At 41.3% G+C, this 16459-nt stretch overlaps 1 protein-coding gene across 2 annotated transcripts in view; it reads right to left on the bottom strand.

The window, feature by feature from the left end:
• The window catches only part of GABRB3 (gamma-aminobutyric acid type A receptor subunit beta3), a 208667-nt gene extending 197317 nt beyond the window's left edge, over nt 1-11350 (bottom strand). Inside the window, exons 1-3 of one of the 2 annotated variants that reach the window (XM_063091142.1) lie at nt 11271-11350; nt 10414-10505; nt 10151-10218 (exon numbers count right to left, since the gene is read on the bottom strand). In XM_063091142.1, the coding sequence (XP_062947212.1) occupies nt 10151-10218; nt 10414-10505; nt 11271-11350 (240 nt within the window). Of the gene's footprint in view, nt 1-10150; nt 10219-10413; nt 10506-10628; nt 10709-11270 lie in introns of those variants that run through there. The other variant, XM_063091141.1, reaches the window with a different exon arrangement.
• Nucleotides 11351-16459: the final 5109 nt, after the last annotated feature.

The raw sequence follows: 16459 nt of genomic DNA, 5'->3' as shown, positions 1-16459 counted from the left end.
TTAAAACTAGTCTTCTGTGCTTCTAAATGCAAAAAAGAAAGAAAGAAAAGAAAAATGAACAAAAAAAATGTTATAATCAATTAACATTTTACATTTTTGAATCTCTATATTTCTGAACCTACTTTGATTTACTTGCCCACTATCACTATCCTTATTCAATTGCCAAGCCAAGCACAGGTCCCCAGTGGGGCCTCCACAGTGGTGTTTAAGCAATACTGCCTTCTTATAGTATTGTGGTTTATGGAATGGTCCAGAAAATGCATCGGCCCTGTGAGCCACTATTAGTGACTATTCATGAACATATATACACTCTTCATAGAATTTTACCAAATTAGTCATAAGAAGAACTTTAGAGATGACTTCTTCTAGAAGATATTAAATATTTTTATCACTAGAACCTTTCATGCAAACAGAATCCTATCTTACATGCAAATATAAATAACATGTAAATTATATTATATATTATACTATATAATCTTACTACACACAATATATACTACATAAGATAATATCTGTGTGTGAAATATGTATTCAAAGACAGAGCTGGACTTTCCCTGGTGGGCTGCAACTGCCAGCTCCTCCTGCTGCAGCCCCAGGGAGGAACCCCAGGCTTCCAGACTGCCGACTAGAAACAACTGGCCAAGCCCGACAGCTTCAAGAGTCATATTTTGTTCTCAGAATTAATCTACTGCTGTTGGCCCAGGAGCCCCTTGCAACCCACCCCCCTTCAACACATATAATTTCTGCCTCTATATCTTGTAATACTTACAAGAAATTAAAGAGGCTTAAAATACAAATCACTCCTCAGTATGACAGAGACTGTTATTGTAAAGGAAAATCTTTGTATGTTTTTTATCAATGAATTATAACAGGTGCTTAATCTTCATTTTCAAAATATACCATCCATCCCCATATGAACCAATCAGATCTTTGTCAAAATTGGGCCTTGAATCGTCACTCAGAGCTTTATTAACATAGTAATCTTCTCAGTTATCATCTTTCACAGAGACTGGACATATTGAAGACCATTCTGATTCAATCCTCTAGCTCCACACTTCCTAAACAGTGTTTGACAGAAAATTTTGGGAAGAAGTGCTAATGGGGTCCCCTAGCCCTTCACACACTCTCTCTCTCTCTCTCTCTCTCTCACACACACACACACACACACACACACACACAATCTCCAATCAAATACATCTGAAAAATTTCCAGTCAAATATATCTAAAAATTGTTGAGTTCTTCTTGATTTACAAGATCATTAGCATATTACAGGACCTGACAATTCCTGCAACAAAGAAACCTATTTGTGTGTTTAACACAACCACATAACCACCAGCACTCAAGCAGCACTTTGATTACAGGGCACACAGTAACACTATATAGAACAGCAGTGTCTTAAGCAACCAGTATTTTAGCCCATACCACAAGAAATGACATTATCACAGAGAATTTTGGTACCCAGGGCCAAAACGTAGGAAAGATTCAGAAATAAAAACTCATTCAATGACACAAATATGCCCTCATACCAACTTATCCACAGAATGTATAACAAAATAAAAAGGAATACAGCACAATAAATCCTGGTGTTCAAACAGTTATCCCCAACCTTTTTCTAGTATGTGCACTGCTTTGGAAAGGCAAAGAATTTTGCACACCCTACACCTGATTGTGGATCCTACACTTTCAGAATACATCAGTGGTGAGAAATTATGCTTGGAGGGCACTTAGCTATGTTAACTCAAACACCTAACAAGGGGGCTTGGTCCATAGTTTTGGAACCATTGGTCTAGACTGTAGGGATGTCACTGTTTGCCTTAATTCAGAAGTTTTTTTCTGTGACAAGTTCACAGGGATTTTCACGTTTAAAGCTGTGGTTAATTTTATGGGCTAAACAAATGCCCAAATAAGGGAACCTATGCAATAAAACAGATCAGTGATGCAGCTTTACCACAAAGGTCATCTGCTCCACAAATTCATTTAGCAAATATTTACCTAGAATATCCTACAAGACAGGCACTGTGCTTGATGACCATTCTAGTCTACTTTTGACTAGTATATGGATTTATCTCTCAGATGGGCATTCAGAGTTGGGAAGATTGGCAAAAATCAATAATATTTCAATGAATTATCCAAATTGTTGTTTCTCTTACAACATTTTTGGTCTGCATAGATTCTGTCTTACATTGTCTCTCTCTCTCTCTCTCTCTCTCTCTCTCTCTCTCTCTCTCTCTCTCTCTCACACACACACACACACACACACACACACACACAAAATACGCCATGGAATGACGAAGACCCAGAAAACTTATTCCTTCTACTTGTTAAAATTAACAACTGCAAAGTCTTATTCAAAAAAAATAAATTTTAAAAGAACAGTAATGTGATGCTGAACAAATATTTTATACATAAGTATCAAACACAATCAGAGTTATGTAGCTTTAAGCCAGCAGCTTTTGTTGTTCTTTAAAGTCAACACAAAATAAAACAAAAGTATTTCATGTCCTAAATCATAGCATGAGGATTTAGTGAAGATTTTACATTAAAGGAATTATTTTATTGTAGAACTGGGTACAATATGATGATGTAATCAATAGAATCCATATCCTCTTTTAGACTGAATGGAGAATCACAAATTAAGGGCATTTAAAGAATTGTGATGTTCTCATATCTTAATTTTACTCTTCTTCATCGAAAATGTCATCTAAAAACCATGCATACTAAAGTTTTTAATTGTATTAAATGCAATCGTGTGATGCTTAAGTTCATTGGAAAAACACAGAGAGAGGGTACATTAGTTAATGCTTACAAATGTCTTCTATATCTTTATTTGGTCTCCTGACAGCCTAGAAACAAGGGGAATCTACATCCTCAGGCACAGAGATCAGAGGCTGACTCTCTGTCTTGAATCAATGGCACTGAGCAAACTGCCAAGAGATGAGACCTATCTTAGACCTATTCTTCCAAATTTTGCAGCTAGAGAATTCACCTCATGGGTAGCATAAATGGCTCAGAGGTAAATTGCACTGGACACACAAGGGAAAACCCATCACAGCTCCACTGCACTGCTGAGTGGTCACCAGTAAGGGAAGCCAGAGCCCAAAGAATCCCTGCATAAGAAGAACATCCAAAACCTCCTGATAATATAGAAAAGCTCAAACCACATATATTTTACAAGTGCACACAAAACTTTGAGCATGGCCCCAGTGATTGGTGTTTAGAATATTCACATCAACCCTTACACGGGCTTAATTTTGCCAGATGCTATAATCCTTTATTCTACTTTCTGCTTGGACATCAGCATTAAAGCTCCTCAGTAAAGGGGGTAACAGCTACAGAATATTTTACAACTGCCAGTATTATATTGGGTACAATTACACAGATTCTGATTGAATTAAGTCCGCCAGAGTAAAAACTGAATACTGTAAGATTCTTTTCAATGACGAGCCCATATTCTCAGTTATAAAAATATTTCATAGCTATGTACATATCTATTTATTCATGCACTTGTATTTTTTCTTCATTCATATTTTTTTCAACAAGTATTTAACAGGTACCTATCAAGTGTCGAGCACTATGCAAGGACGGTTCACAGAGTGCTGCCTCATGGAGAGCATGGGAAGACGAATGAAGGAGAAAGACTTTCAGCAAATAAACACACCCAAATTGCCATTGTGGTAAGGGCCGTAAGGAAAGTGAGGTTTCATAAAAAAGTAGAATGGGAGGACCTAATTTAGATAGCAGTGAAGTCATTGATAAAATCCTGTGAGTCCTTAACAGCATTTTCTGCTGCTCTGTAACACAATAAGGTGAAAAGTTCAGAAGCAGGACCAAGTCCCAGAGTTGCCACACAGTGAGAGGGAGAGAGTTGGTGCTATTCCTGAGCCTATTTCCTCATCTGAAAAATGGAGATGAGGTTAATACCTGTCACCAGGTTGATCACCAGGATCAAATATGATCAAATAGTAACTGAAGCATTTTATAAATTGCCAAGTGTAAAACTGCTAGTTATTAACTCCCTAAGTTACACCTCAACATGAATTACAAAATAATTTTAAATTTTTCAAATGTTCTGTAGGCTTCATTCATTTATTCCAAATGTTTGGTAGTCTTCAAAATGCAATGATTAGTACACTTCAAAAGATACAGACCCATAAGAGAAAGAAGGGTTCTGTTGCCTATGGACAAAAAAAAAAAAAAAAAGCTATCACACATATCAGATTGTGGAAAATCAAGTACTGAATCCGTACTGCTTTCTTTGTGAGAATCAAGAAGTCCCAGACTTCAGCCTTTCTTTCTAAGAGAGACAACCTGGAGCACTCCACCCCTGCCATTAAAACCTCCGCATTTCTTTAGTTGCTGCATGCATTTAATTAAAATGCTCTCTTTATTAACATCTATGCCATGCCATTCTTCATTTAAAGGAGCACCAAATCTACACGTTACCTTCATTTAGCAATAGCCTAAGGAGCAACAGCTATTTTTGAACTCATTTTATTTACTATCATCCAAGGAAATATAAGCAGCATATTTTGCCTTTGGAAAAACCAAATATTGGAGATGAAGACAGTAACTAGTAATAATTTCTCAACTGAAACTGAATTACCTACGAGACATAATTATTCTTTAGCTACATGTATATAAGCAGATTTGCACCATCAATTCAGAATAAATACAACACACCACAAGATCCCTTAGCCCAGCACAGGCTCTAGCAAGAGGCCATTCATAACAGGATGATGCGTGTAAGATGCATTTTTTAGGAGATGTAACAACATAAGCTTTACAACCTCCCTGAGGGGAAGGACAAAAACCATTCTCTCTGCACTCTCTGTACCATTCGTTCTAATATTGAACACAGACCTCTCTTCATAAAGAGCATATTATGTAAGGTATTGTTGTCATCTCTGAAGTTCATTATATGCTTTCTTATCAGTGCCCCAGCATCGATGTATGATCATAACTTATGCATGAAACATACTGCCAGTGAAAAGTGATGTCCTCATTAAACAGCCCTTACCTCCCAAATGTAGCAACCAAGAACCAAACGCTGACACCCTCCGTGGACCTCACTCATGGAGTGCCTTCCATGTAAGCAATTTTCCAACCCCAACTGGGTTGGGGAAACATTTTTCCTTTCTGCTGAGTCATCCCCCAGCTTGCTTTATAATAAAAGCCTTTGCACATTTCTTACCTTTAACCACAAATTCTGGCTTTGGCCCATGCCTCTCTGGAAGAAATCAGTAAAGGATTTCACGTTCTAACTAACGTGATTGTGTGGGTGTCTCTACTGCAATTTTCTCTGTGGAGCTAAGCCCTTTATAATATCACTTTGGCAAGAATTCTGTCCCATGCCACGGGCATCTGGGAGCCTGTTACTGAATTACTGAGGATGAAGTGACTTGCCCAAGACTAAATGTTCCCATAGACTTGGAGATAGAACCACAGCTCCTAATTCTCTTAGGGTCTTCTCAAGTGCACTGCCTGGACTCCTGGGACTCTCAGCTCCTCCTGGCTGAGAATGCAGCCAGTGTTGAGCACGCTGGACACCCATTCAGCATTCACTAATGGAAGAGCGATCTCTAGACTTTGAAATGGGGGAAGGGAGAGTTGACTAACATAAATTTGGTCCAAAAAATGCCTAAAAGCTGAGTTCGCTAAGCCTCTGATCTAGCTTCCTTCCTTTTGGAGGAAGAGTGAAGTGACAGCACAGACGTGTGTGTGTGTGTGTCTATGCGTGGTTTTGTCTATGAGTAAGATTGCATCTATTAATAGTGAAGCAGCTCCAAAACTGCTTCTGGAAACGTGCTGAAACTATGTTCTTGTGCACCATACTTATTTAACACCTAGACATATAAAAGTGGATTTTATGAGAAGAAATTGCAACAAGCGAAAAACAAATACAATAGAATTAGCAGAATGGATGAATCCATCTCATAATAACTAAGGATACATATTACATGTTACCTAAAAGGAACTCTAATTTCCAAAAAGGAAAATAATTTATTATTTATATGCATGAAATCAGAAAAAAGTAATACTGTAGTTACATTGTCATTAGGATTGAGTTAATTTTAATGTATGAATTAAGCATAAAGTAGTATCAAAGTACAAGTTAAATCACAGAAATTAGTATTAATATTACTAGAGTTTGAACCTAGTTTTATGTCCCCAATATTTTATAGCTAATGAAGTAACAAGTATGTGTAGTTTCTGCTCTGAATTATTAAATTCTAATAATTTAAATTTTAAAATTAACAATGCATATTTTAAAATACAGTTTTTAAATTAAAATTTTCAAATTGTTTTATTTTTCAATATTTCCTTACGTTTCCTAAATTTTCAGTAATTCTCCTTTATTTATTCATCTTTCCATGTATCTCTTCAACACGTCTTTTGTACAGTAAGACCACTGCTAAGCACCAAAATTACAACACATGCATATAATAATTTTCAGCCGACAGTGTTCTTATACACATACAATCTCACTCAAAGAAATATATTGACTAAATCTCAATAATTACTTAATTATGCATAATTTTAAAAGATTATCTGAAATTTTAAAACAGGGGCCAAGAGAAAGAAAGGAAGTTATGCAAAACAAAATGGTCTTTGACTACTGTGAGGTCAGCTAATTAAAAACAAGTGCATGAAAAGAAAAATTGGAAATATAGGATATCTCCACTATGCACAAAACAAGCTATGGAAAAACCAATGCTAAATATTAAAATATACAAATCCATGATTAGACTGTTTTTACAAAATACTAAAATGAGTGATAAGATATGCATGTATATGCATAATTTATCTATTTATTTGAGATCAGAGGCATTCTTTGGAGGCATCATCCACCTGCACCACCAACAGATGAAGATTGTGCCTTACAATTGTTTAAAGAAACAAACAGCAGCACTCTATTGGGCAGTATCTGTTACTGTTCTTTATAATCACCCCCAAAACACTCATGAACAGGCATAAACGTTTCACTCCCACCTTGAAATACACGTTTTTCAACATCCTTATTTCAAACATTGGTGAATTTTTATTTCACTAAATATATGTTCTCAAAAACATAGCTATAAAATCTAGAGAAAATTTCAAGGAAATTTCAAATCTTCCATGATCATTTATCCCTAATTTTCTTGTTAAGTTTCACTCTTCCACCTCACCATTGTCACTCCTCTGTCTAAATTTACCTTTTGGCCAAAATATTCATTTTAAACCACATCTCAAATCATGTCTTAAAAACATTTACCATTTATGGACTCCTTATTTCCCGAAAATCAGCATCTGAAATCCTTGGCATCACGGAGAAGGGCCTCGATACTCAGGAGTCTGTCCTACTTTTCCAATTTCATCTCTCCAATCTCCTCTTCACAATCTCTGATCCTGCTCGCCCATTCATCCACGTCTTTGCCATTTTATTCCCTAACCCAGAATATTCTCCTCCACATATGCCAGTCAGAACACTATTCAACCCCTTCACCCAATTTAAATATCTCTTTCACAAAGCTTTCCATACCAGAATAATGTCTCCCAACCCCCACCCCCTGCTTCTTCCCCCACCCTGTGTGTCCCTTTCATCCATCTATTCCTCTAAAGAGACGGATCATATCCTACTTTTTGTTACCATTGGATATATCTCCTATAATAGTTACAACAGCCTTACAATAAGACCATTTCTTATTTAGTTTCATAATTTCAACACTTAGTTTAGTGTGACTAGCAATGTGGTTAAGGAAGCTTGTAAATAAAATTTATTGTTTTTAAACAAGATTGAGCAGTAGCTCTAATCTTATGCTCACATATTCTCTGTTCTTTCCCTATAAAATGTGACCCCCCAAATAATACTTAACCATTGTTATATTTGAGGTTCCTTAAATAATAGGTCGAATAGCATAGCTTTTATCATGCACAAATATGTTTTTAAAAATCAGATTTTTTTCTAGAACTAGATGTTGACCAATTTGCTGTGGGAGAAAGACTTTTCAAACAGCTATCAGTCACATCTGTCCAATAGCCTTCAGTCTCCAATCCTTTTAATCCCCAATTTTTGTTTACAATAAACTTAAGTTTAGAGAGCCAGTAAAATTACTGTCATGGGAACACATAAAAAAGGCATACAAGTCTACTAAGGCTATGCTAGGCACACTGACTGGCTATGAGATATGCACCTAAAGATTGTTCAGTATAATGCCCTGTATCTTCAATTTGTCTATTTATTATTGGGTCCAGAGAAAATTGGGACACTTCAATTCATAGTCCATAAATTAGACAAATATTGACAAAGCTTTTTAAATGTATCAACTATCAGCATGATGACAAAACAATTGGATAACTAAGTTTAAAAAATATCTCAAACAAAATGTGCAACGGTCTGCAACAACACATTTTCTGCATTCCCCTGATTGTTTTCATATTGGATAAAGTTCTTAAAAGTCACCATCAACACACTTGTCTTCCACTTGACATCCAATATAATGATTTTTTACATAATAATCCAATACATATTCAATTAATTTCTGTGCTCACTTGTATTCTCTAGAGAATGTGAAGTTTCCAATTGAGAAATCACAAATTAGAGACAGTGCACCTTGAATATATGAACTTGTTCCCTTAAAACCCTGAAATACACTTTTTAGGTGGAATAATTTCGATAAAATCACAAATAAGTAAAATATACATAATGTCAATTTTCAATGTAAGATCACTTATGTGAACTCACATTCCTTCTGTGTTTCTGCTAACACTTTTACTATTATAATGCCTTGATAGACAAGTGACATACATAAAGAAAAGTACATTTTTAAAAAATCATACATTGTTACTTTAAAATCTTCAGGTTAAGAGTGAAAATATGATGAAAATAATTTGATGTGATCAAAGATTTCTTCCTACAAAATTTTCAGTAGTATATGTTTTAAAATACGTCTCACTAAAGTCTATTTAAGATAATAGTTTTAGTTTGTTTGTATATGTCCATATTTCTATAGGTTATTGCAATGTTTGTTACTCAAAATATTGTCCAAAAATACCTGCTTCAAAATAATTTGAAGCACTAATTTTAAATGCAGACACCCCAAGATTCTGCTCCAGCCACCCCATGAGATTCTCTCGAGTGGAGAACGGGGAGTTTGCATGTAAAACAAGTTTGTCCACGTGACTCCGACGTACACCAGAGTTGAGAAACCTACTAAGTCTATCTGAAACCACGCCTCGTTATATTCCCAACGTTGTATGTTCGAAAGAAAAGTTGCCAAGGATTTCTTCCAAAAAAATATCGTTTTCAAATGCTCGTTCTTATGATTTCTGAAGTGCCACTCAGCAGAAAATTAAACCTGTTTCCAAATCCTGTGGTATTTCAGCTCAATTAATAAATGAAAAGAGTCATTTTTCTCATTATTCTCTGGTGTCTTAAAGCGTTCAGTGCAAAAGCCCGTGACTTCCGCTCTGCACCTCGGGATACTGACCTCCGCTTTGCACAGGTCAGAATATAGAATCTTGTCAGCATTCACATAAGCCCTAAGTGACGCTCAGATCACCAGCCCCAGGCTCTCCGGGCAGAGCAGCTCCTTCTGAGAGCTCCATCAGCACCTCGGACAGCGACAGGTGGAGCCGGTTCCGGGTCTCACTGTCCCGGAGCCCGCCCTTAGAGAGCCTCTGAGACCAGGGAAACGGACCCGAGACGCCCCTGGAATGCACAGACCACCGCCCCTCGTACTCCTCTCCAGCTGCCAGCTTCTCTCTCCAAACGACGACAAACAAGACCTTAAGTATCTCTTATCTAGGATGTGCGAGCCGCCCCCACACCTCGCCCCTCCGCAGCTCCGCAGCGCCTGTTGCTAAGGGGGCGAGACGGCGCTGGAGAAGCCGGGATGCCTGGAGGGGCCGGGAGCCCGCGCGCGGCGGTAAGCGCGCAGCCCTCGGCCAGCCCAGGACCCCTCCGCAGGAGGGTGCGCCCTCCGCACGGCTCCACGCCGGTGACGCCCCCCGTGCACGCCCAGGGGCTGGAGGCAGCCGGGCGAGCAGGAGGCCGGTGCCCGGGAGCTCGGCCCCGGCTGAGGAGGCCTCCGGCCCCTTACGGGGGACGCCTGTGGGCCCAGACAGCGGGCCAGGGGCTCGCGGACAGCCCTGAGGAGGGCGGGCACTCACCATGTTGACTTCGGAAACCATGTCGATGCTGGCGATGTCGATGTTCATCCCCACGCAGACAGGGGGACCTGCGGGAAGCGCACGACACGGTCACCAGCCAGCCTCCGGCACGCGTGCGCGTGGCCCTGAGGATGGGGTCCACCCCGGGAGGGGGCGCAGACGAGGTGCCCCCCACCCCCACCCCCCGCAGCTCAGCGGATGCGGCCCCCGCCTCCCTCCCCCGCCCAGGCCGCCAGCGCCGCGGCCGCGCGCATCCCACTTACCCCCGAAGTCGGGTCTCAGGCGGATGTCGTAGCCTTTCAACAGCTTGTCCACCGTCTCCTTCACAAAGGACATGTTCCCGGGATCGTTCACGCTGGGGGAGGGGGCGGGGGGCACAGAGACAGGGTCAGGCGGCAGCTCGGCCGCCAGCGCTCGGCGCACACCACGCGCCCTGCCCGCGCCCGGCCCGCTTCCCGGCAGCCCGCCGCGACCCTACCTCTGCGCGCAGCACACCACCGCCACCAGCACCGGGGCCGAGAAGATGCCGAAAAGCCTTCCTCCCGCAAAGCCCCACATCCCTCCGCCGCGCCCCGGCACGGGGGAGGGGGCGCCCCGCCGCCGTCGCGACCCGCAGCCGGGGCTGCTCCTGCTGCTGCCGCCGCCGCCGCCGCCGCGCTGGCCCGGAGCGGAGGAGGGCGGAGGGGGAGGGGAGCGGAGAGGGGGAGGAGCGGGCGCGGGGAGGGGAGGAGCGGGCGCCGGCGGAGGGGGGAGGCGGCCGCTCGAGCCGGGGGCGGAGCCGGCGCCGCGCTCCCCGCCCGCCCCCGCGCGAGCCTCGGCCCCGCGGCCTCGCGTCTGGGAGCGCAGGGGCCAAGCTGCAGTGGCCGGCCCGGCGGGGCCCTGCGTTTGGGAGCCGCGACTGCGCTGCGCCGAGCAGGGCGGGGAGTCGGTCACGAAGCCAGCTCCTCCGGGATCCCTGCCGCCGGCGACGGAGGGGACCGGCGGCGCAGGCAGCGGCGGCGAAAGAAACGCTACCCGCTGCTCCCCACCCCCTGTGCGACCCCCACACTGACCCCAGCCCGGCTGCGGCGCAGCCCGGGAGCCGGTGGGTGCCGTGCAACGCCTCTGCCCGCGGCCTCACCTGCGAGGCTCAGAGCCTCGGGTCCCCAGGGTCCAGGAGAGGCAGATTGGCAGCAGGAGGGCGAGGAGCCCGGGGCACATGGCGCTGCTCCTCTCGCCTAACCTGGGAGGATCCGCTCTCCCCCACAGTCGCCCAGCATTCAAACGGCGACGCGGGGATTCCCCGCCCCTACCCCCACCCGCAGGCTTCCCCGCCTGACCCATCTTCCAGCCCCTTGCATGGCGACCCGATTATTTATTTACAAAATATGACCATTTTTAAAAAGCGGTTCCTTAAACTATTCCTTTCACCCTCACTCCTGAACATTTCATGTGAGCACTTGCCCTTTCCAGCTCACATAAATACGACTGTAATAAAAGATAAAGAGGAGACTGAATATACACATTTCATTATCAATAGGCTGAAATCCCAGTCAGACTTGGAGACCCTGGACTGTCACTCCAGGAATCAGAAAATAACGTGCCTTTTCTGGTGCGGCCCCGAGCTGTCCGTGGTGCTTAAAATAAGGCAAGGATCCTCGTTTTCCCTACGGCAGGCCTCCGTCGTTTGGCTGGAGCATTGGCCACGAAACAGACGTGTGTACACCAGGGTCCACCCTGCTCTGTGTATCACCATTGTGTACCTCAGGGGTGCCTGCTCACTCACGGCCACAGGTTGCATATTTTTCTGTCATGAATGATCCTTAATAAAGTTTCACTGTTCCTCAGGCTTCGAATATTGAGGAAGATGGTTACACAATACTGCTTGTGGTCAACCAAAAAAACCTACAAATCAAGCTCATTTTGGTGTTCTATAGGCTATTCCAGGACTTAATGAATAGTTAATAATAGATAACTGCTTCCCTGTATTGACTTGTTTTTTCTATAAAGGTCTTTTCTATTGTCAAGACTTTCTCTAGATATTTATCTGTATCTACATCCTTATTCTGAAGTTGGCATGCTTCTGTGCATTAATTTTAAATATCATTGCCTAAAAATCAGCAATTTTATTTTTGGAACAGAAAATGTAACGCAGTACCTGAAAGGTTCAGAGATAAATATAGCTCCCTAATTATTTTCTGGAAAAGTCTACTCATAACTACTTTGTATTCTGTGTCTTGTTAATGTGCAATGGCATTATAGTACCTGAAAATGATATCTGTACTATCACACACACACACACACACACACACACACACACACACACTATTCATGGTTCAGCCTACTTCTTCCATTTGCATGCACTTCTTTTAGAGAATTGTCCTGCTGAGAATCATGGCTACAGAAAGTAAACCATGAGAATAAGGAATTTGAATAAAGCCAACAACATAGCAGGAATTTTCCCCTTTCTCCTATTTTATGTGTTCTAAGGCTTGCAAAACCTCATTCCAAATGTTGTCATTATCCAACCATACACCACCTCAGATCTTCTTGGTTTCAATCTGTCTCTGGGGCTCTGGGACTTATTTGTCACCCCAGCTGCCCCTTCAACACCCAGTTCTGCAAGAGCTCTGATCAGTTTTATGTGGGATCAACCCACACCGCTCACCTCAAGTCTGTGTTGCTGTCTCTCACTTCCTACCTTCCAGCTTCTCAAGTGATAACAAGGTCTAAGTTGCCATAGGACCTGCTTGGTACCCACACATGTGCCATCTGAAATTTCAGGCAAGCTAGAAATCCATGGGGTGGACCTTTGACTAATGGAAGATGGGAGACAGAAAATAAAATCTTCTCTCTTTATTGCCTCCTAAGGAATGTCCTGAGATGCAGTAGCTGTTGGCCACTCAAAGATGATCCTGTCGCAAAGGTGATCACAAACATGACACGTGTGGGAAATGGATCCACCAGCTGTTCTTCAAGCTCAGCAGTGGCCTGCCTGGTGTCAAACCCTGCTCTCTCTTTTCTCTTTCCCTGCCTCCTCTCCTTTTCTTTCGCTCGTGTTTTCACCATTAAATTTTGCCTCAGGCTAAGTTTTTCTGGGGAACCCAGGCTAAGTTGTGAACCAATTGGCAATTCATTAAAAGTGTCACCTAAAACCAGCCTTTTTAAAATATGAAGGCAAAATCAAAAAGAAAGACTGTAGTAAGCAGCATACACATGTGTAATCAGGATGCGTGGGGCTATACGGCCCACAAACACTGGCACATTTCTGCACATCAAAACCTCTGACTGGCTTGCACCTACATCTGCTGGTCACGTGGCCCCTCGGCCAGCCCTCCTGACCCAGCTCCCTCCCACAGAGGTAGCCACCTGGGAGGGCTGGGTGAACACTGAACACCAAACACCCACATCTCTCTGGCCAGGATTTCTGAAACCAAGAATATTTCCATTTCTTGACTAGATAGTGACAGTGTATTAGCCAAGTCAACAGAAAACTAATTCAGTTCTTACTTTCACCTATTTTCAACTGAGAGGGGAAAAGGTTCTATTAGTCTCACAATGGGTGAATTTTCATGGCAGAAGAAAAAGGAAGGGAGTGTGATTTTTTTCATAGTACAGTGGTTTTAAACAGGCTAGAAGAATATTTTTGGACCTTTAAGGCAGGAAGAGGAAAAAGTAGGCAATAGCTTGGAGGCATCACGTGATCACGTTACCTCACTCATGTGGGTGCATTTTGACAAACCCAAGTGCCTTTCACCAAGCTATGTGGTGTTCACTCATAGTTGCCTCTTACTTATGGTTAATCAACTTGTCTTTTAAACAGTGTCAAAGTTTCTAGCAATATATTTAAAAACTCTTTAAAAAAACAAATAAATCAACTTGAGGTATAACGTACGAAATAAAATATTACATGTATAATTAGATTAGTTTTGACAATGTATAAATTTCATTTATCAATGCCTGTTCTACTATTTTATGTGAGCAGAATTATGCAATATATGTCACTTTATGTCTGGCTTCTTTCATTCAGTACAATGTTTCTGAGTTCTATCCATATTGTGGCAGGTCGGCAGTTTTGTTCCTTTTTATTGCTGAGTGGTGTTCCATTGTTTGGCTATTCCACAGCTTGTTTATTCATTCATCTGTTGACGGACCTTTCTAGTTTTAGCAATTATGAATAAAGAGTCACGCACAGTTCTATGTAGGTACATATGGTTTTATTTCTCCTGGGTAAATATATAATAGTGGAATGGCTACATCATAAGGTGAGTGCATGTTTAGCTTTAAAAGGAAATGCCAAAATATTCCAGAGTAATTGGAGGCTTTGACATTGCACCAGCAGTGCATGAGAGCTGCAGCTGCTCCGCCACCTCTCCATCCACTCTAGTGGGAGTGTAGTGGTATCTCATTGTGGTTTTAATTTACACTTGCCTGGTGACATGTAAGAATTTACATTTGCCTGGTGACATGTAAGAATATAAGTAAGCATATTCACTTGCTTGTTGGCCACTTGTACCTTCTTTTTAAAAATATGAGAAGATTTTGGCCCATTTTCAATTGCATTCTCAGTCTTTTTATTGAGATGTAAGTGTACTTCATGTGTTCTGGATGCAAGCCTTTTGTCAGGTATGTGTAAGGTGAATATTTTCTCCCAGTCCACGGCCCGCTGTTTCATTTCTTTGACGTCTTTTTTTTTAAAAAAAGTAATTTAATTCAGATGAAGTCCCATTTATCCATTTTTTTCTTTCATGATTCATACTTTACCTAAGAAATCCTTGCTTACCTAAAAGTTAAGATTTTCTTTACATTTTCTTCTAAAAGTTAGCACTAATTCTTTTAATTAATTTATCTTTTAGTGGAAAATAATTGATTGTACATGTCTGTGGGGTACAGTATTGAACATCAGTAACTATGTGCAATATGTGATGTTCAAACAGGAAAATTTATATATTCTTAATTATACAATGTAATCGATTTTTGTGGCCCTTTACCAATTCCTCCCTCCCACCCTCCCTTTCCCACCTCTGGTAACTTCAGTTCTGTTCTCTTCTTTGGAAACTTCAACATATTATTGTGATTGTTTTATCTTTCTGTGTTTTTGTATTTATTTGTTTGTTGTTGTGGTTGTGGTGGTTGTTGTTTTAGCTCCCAATTGTAAGTGAGGACATGCAGTATTTCTCTTTCTATGCCTGGCTTACTTTACTTAATGTAATTTTCTGTAAGTTCAGCCATGTTGCTTCTAATGGCACAATTTTGTTCTTTTTTAATGCAGATTAGTATTTCATTGTCTATATGTACCACATTCTCCTTTCCCAGTAGCGTGGCAATGGACATATAGGTTGGTTCCAACTCTTGGCTATTGTAAATAGAGCTGCCATAAACATAGGAATATAGGAGTCCCTTTGACATGATGATTTCCATTCCTTTGGGATTGCTGGATCATATGGCAGTTATATCCGCAGTTGTTTGGGGAACCTCCATACAATTTTCCATAATGGCTGCACCAATTTGCTGTCCCACCCACAGTGTAGGAGGGACCCCCCTTCTCTGCATCCTTGACAGCATTTGTTATTCTCTATCTTTTTGATAATATGAGCAAAATCAAAGAGATTTGATTTCATCTAACTGGAGTGAGATGACATCTCAATGTGGTTTTGATTTGCATTTTCCTGATGCTTAGTGAGGTTGAGCATTTTTTCACATGTCTGTTAGTTATTCATAATTCTTCCTTTGAGAAATGCCTATTCAGCTCCCTTGCCCATTTTTTAAAATGGGTTATTTTTTACCATTAAGTTATTTGAATTCCTTGTATATTTTGGGTATTAATAATTTGCCAGATGCATAGTTTGCAAATATTTTCTCCCACTCTATAGGTTGTCTTTTCACTCTGTTAATTGTTTCTTTTGCTGTGCAGAAGCATTTTAGTTTGATATAATCCCATTTGTTTATTTTTCCTTTTGCTGCCTGTGCTTTGGGGGCCATATTCAGAAAGTCTTTGCCCAATCCTACTTCTTGAAGTGTTTCCCCTGTATTTTATTTTAGGAGTTTTATAGCTCCAGGTCTTATACTTAAGTCTTTAATCCATTTTGAGTTGATTTTGGTATATGGCAAGAAGTACGAGTCTACTTTCATTCTTCTACATATGGATGTCCAGCAATCTTTCCCCAATGTATGTTCTTGTTGCTTGTGTCAAAGATCAGTTGGCTGTAAGATTGTGGGTTAATTTCTGGGTTCTCAATCTGTTCCATTGGTCTGAGTGTCTGTTTTTCTGCCAGTGCCACATTGTTCTGGTTACTATAGCTTTGTAATACAATTTGAAGTCAGGTAGTG

This window comes from Cynocephalus volans, chromosome 3 (assembly GCF_027409185.1).
Source record: "Cynocephalus volans isolate mCynVol1 chromosome 3, mCynVol1.pri, whole genome shotgun sequence".
In the NCBI taxonomy this organism is placed as follows: Eukaryota; Metazoa; Chordata; class Mammalia; order Dermoptera; family Cynocephalidae; genus Cynocephalus; species Cynocephalus volans.
This window is presented reverse-complemented; position numbering and strand designations above follow the sequence as displayed.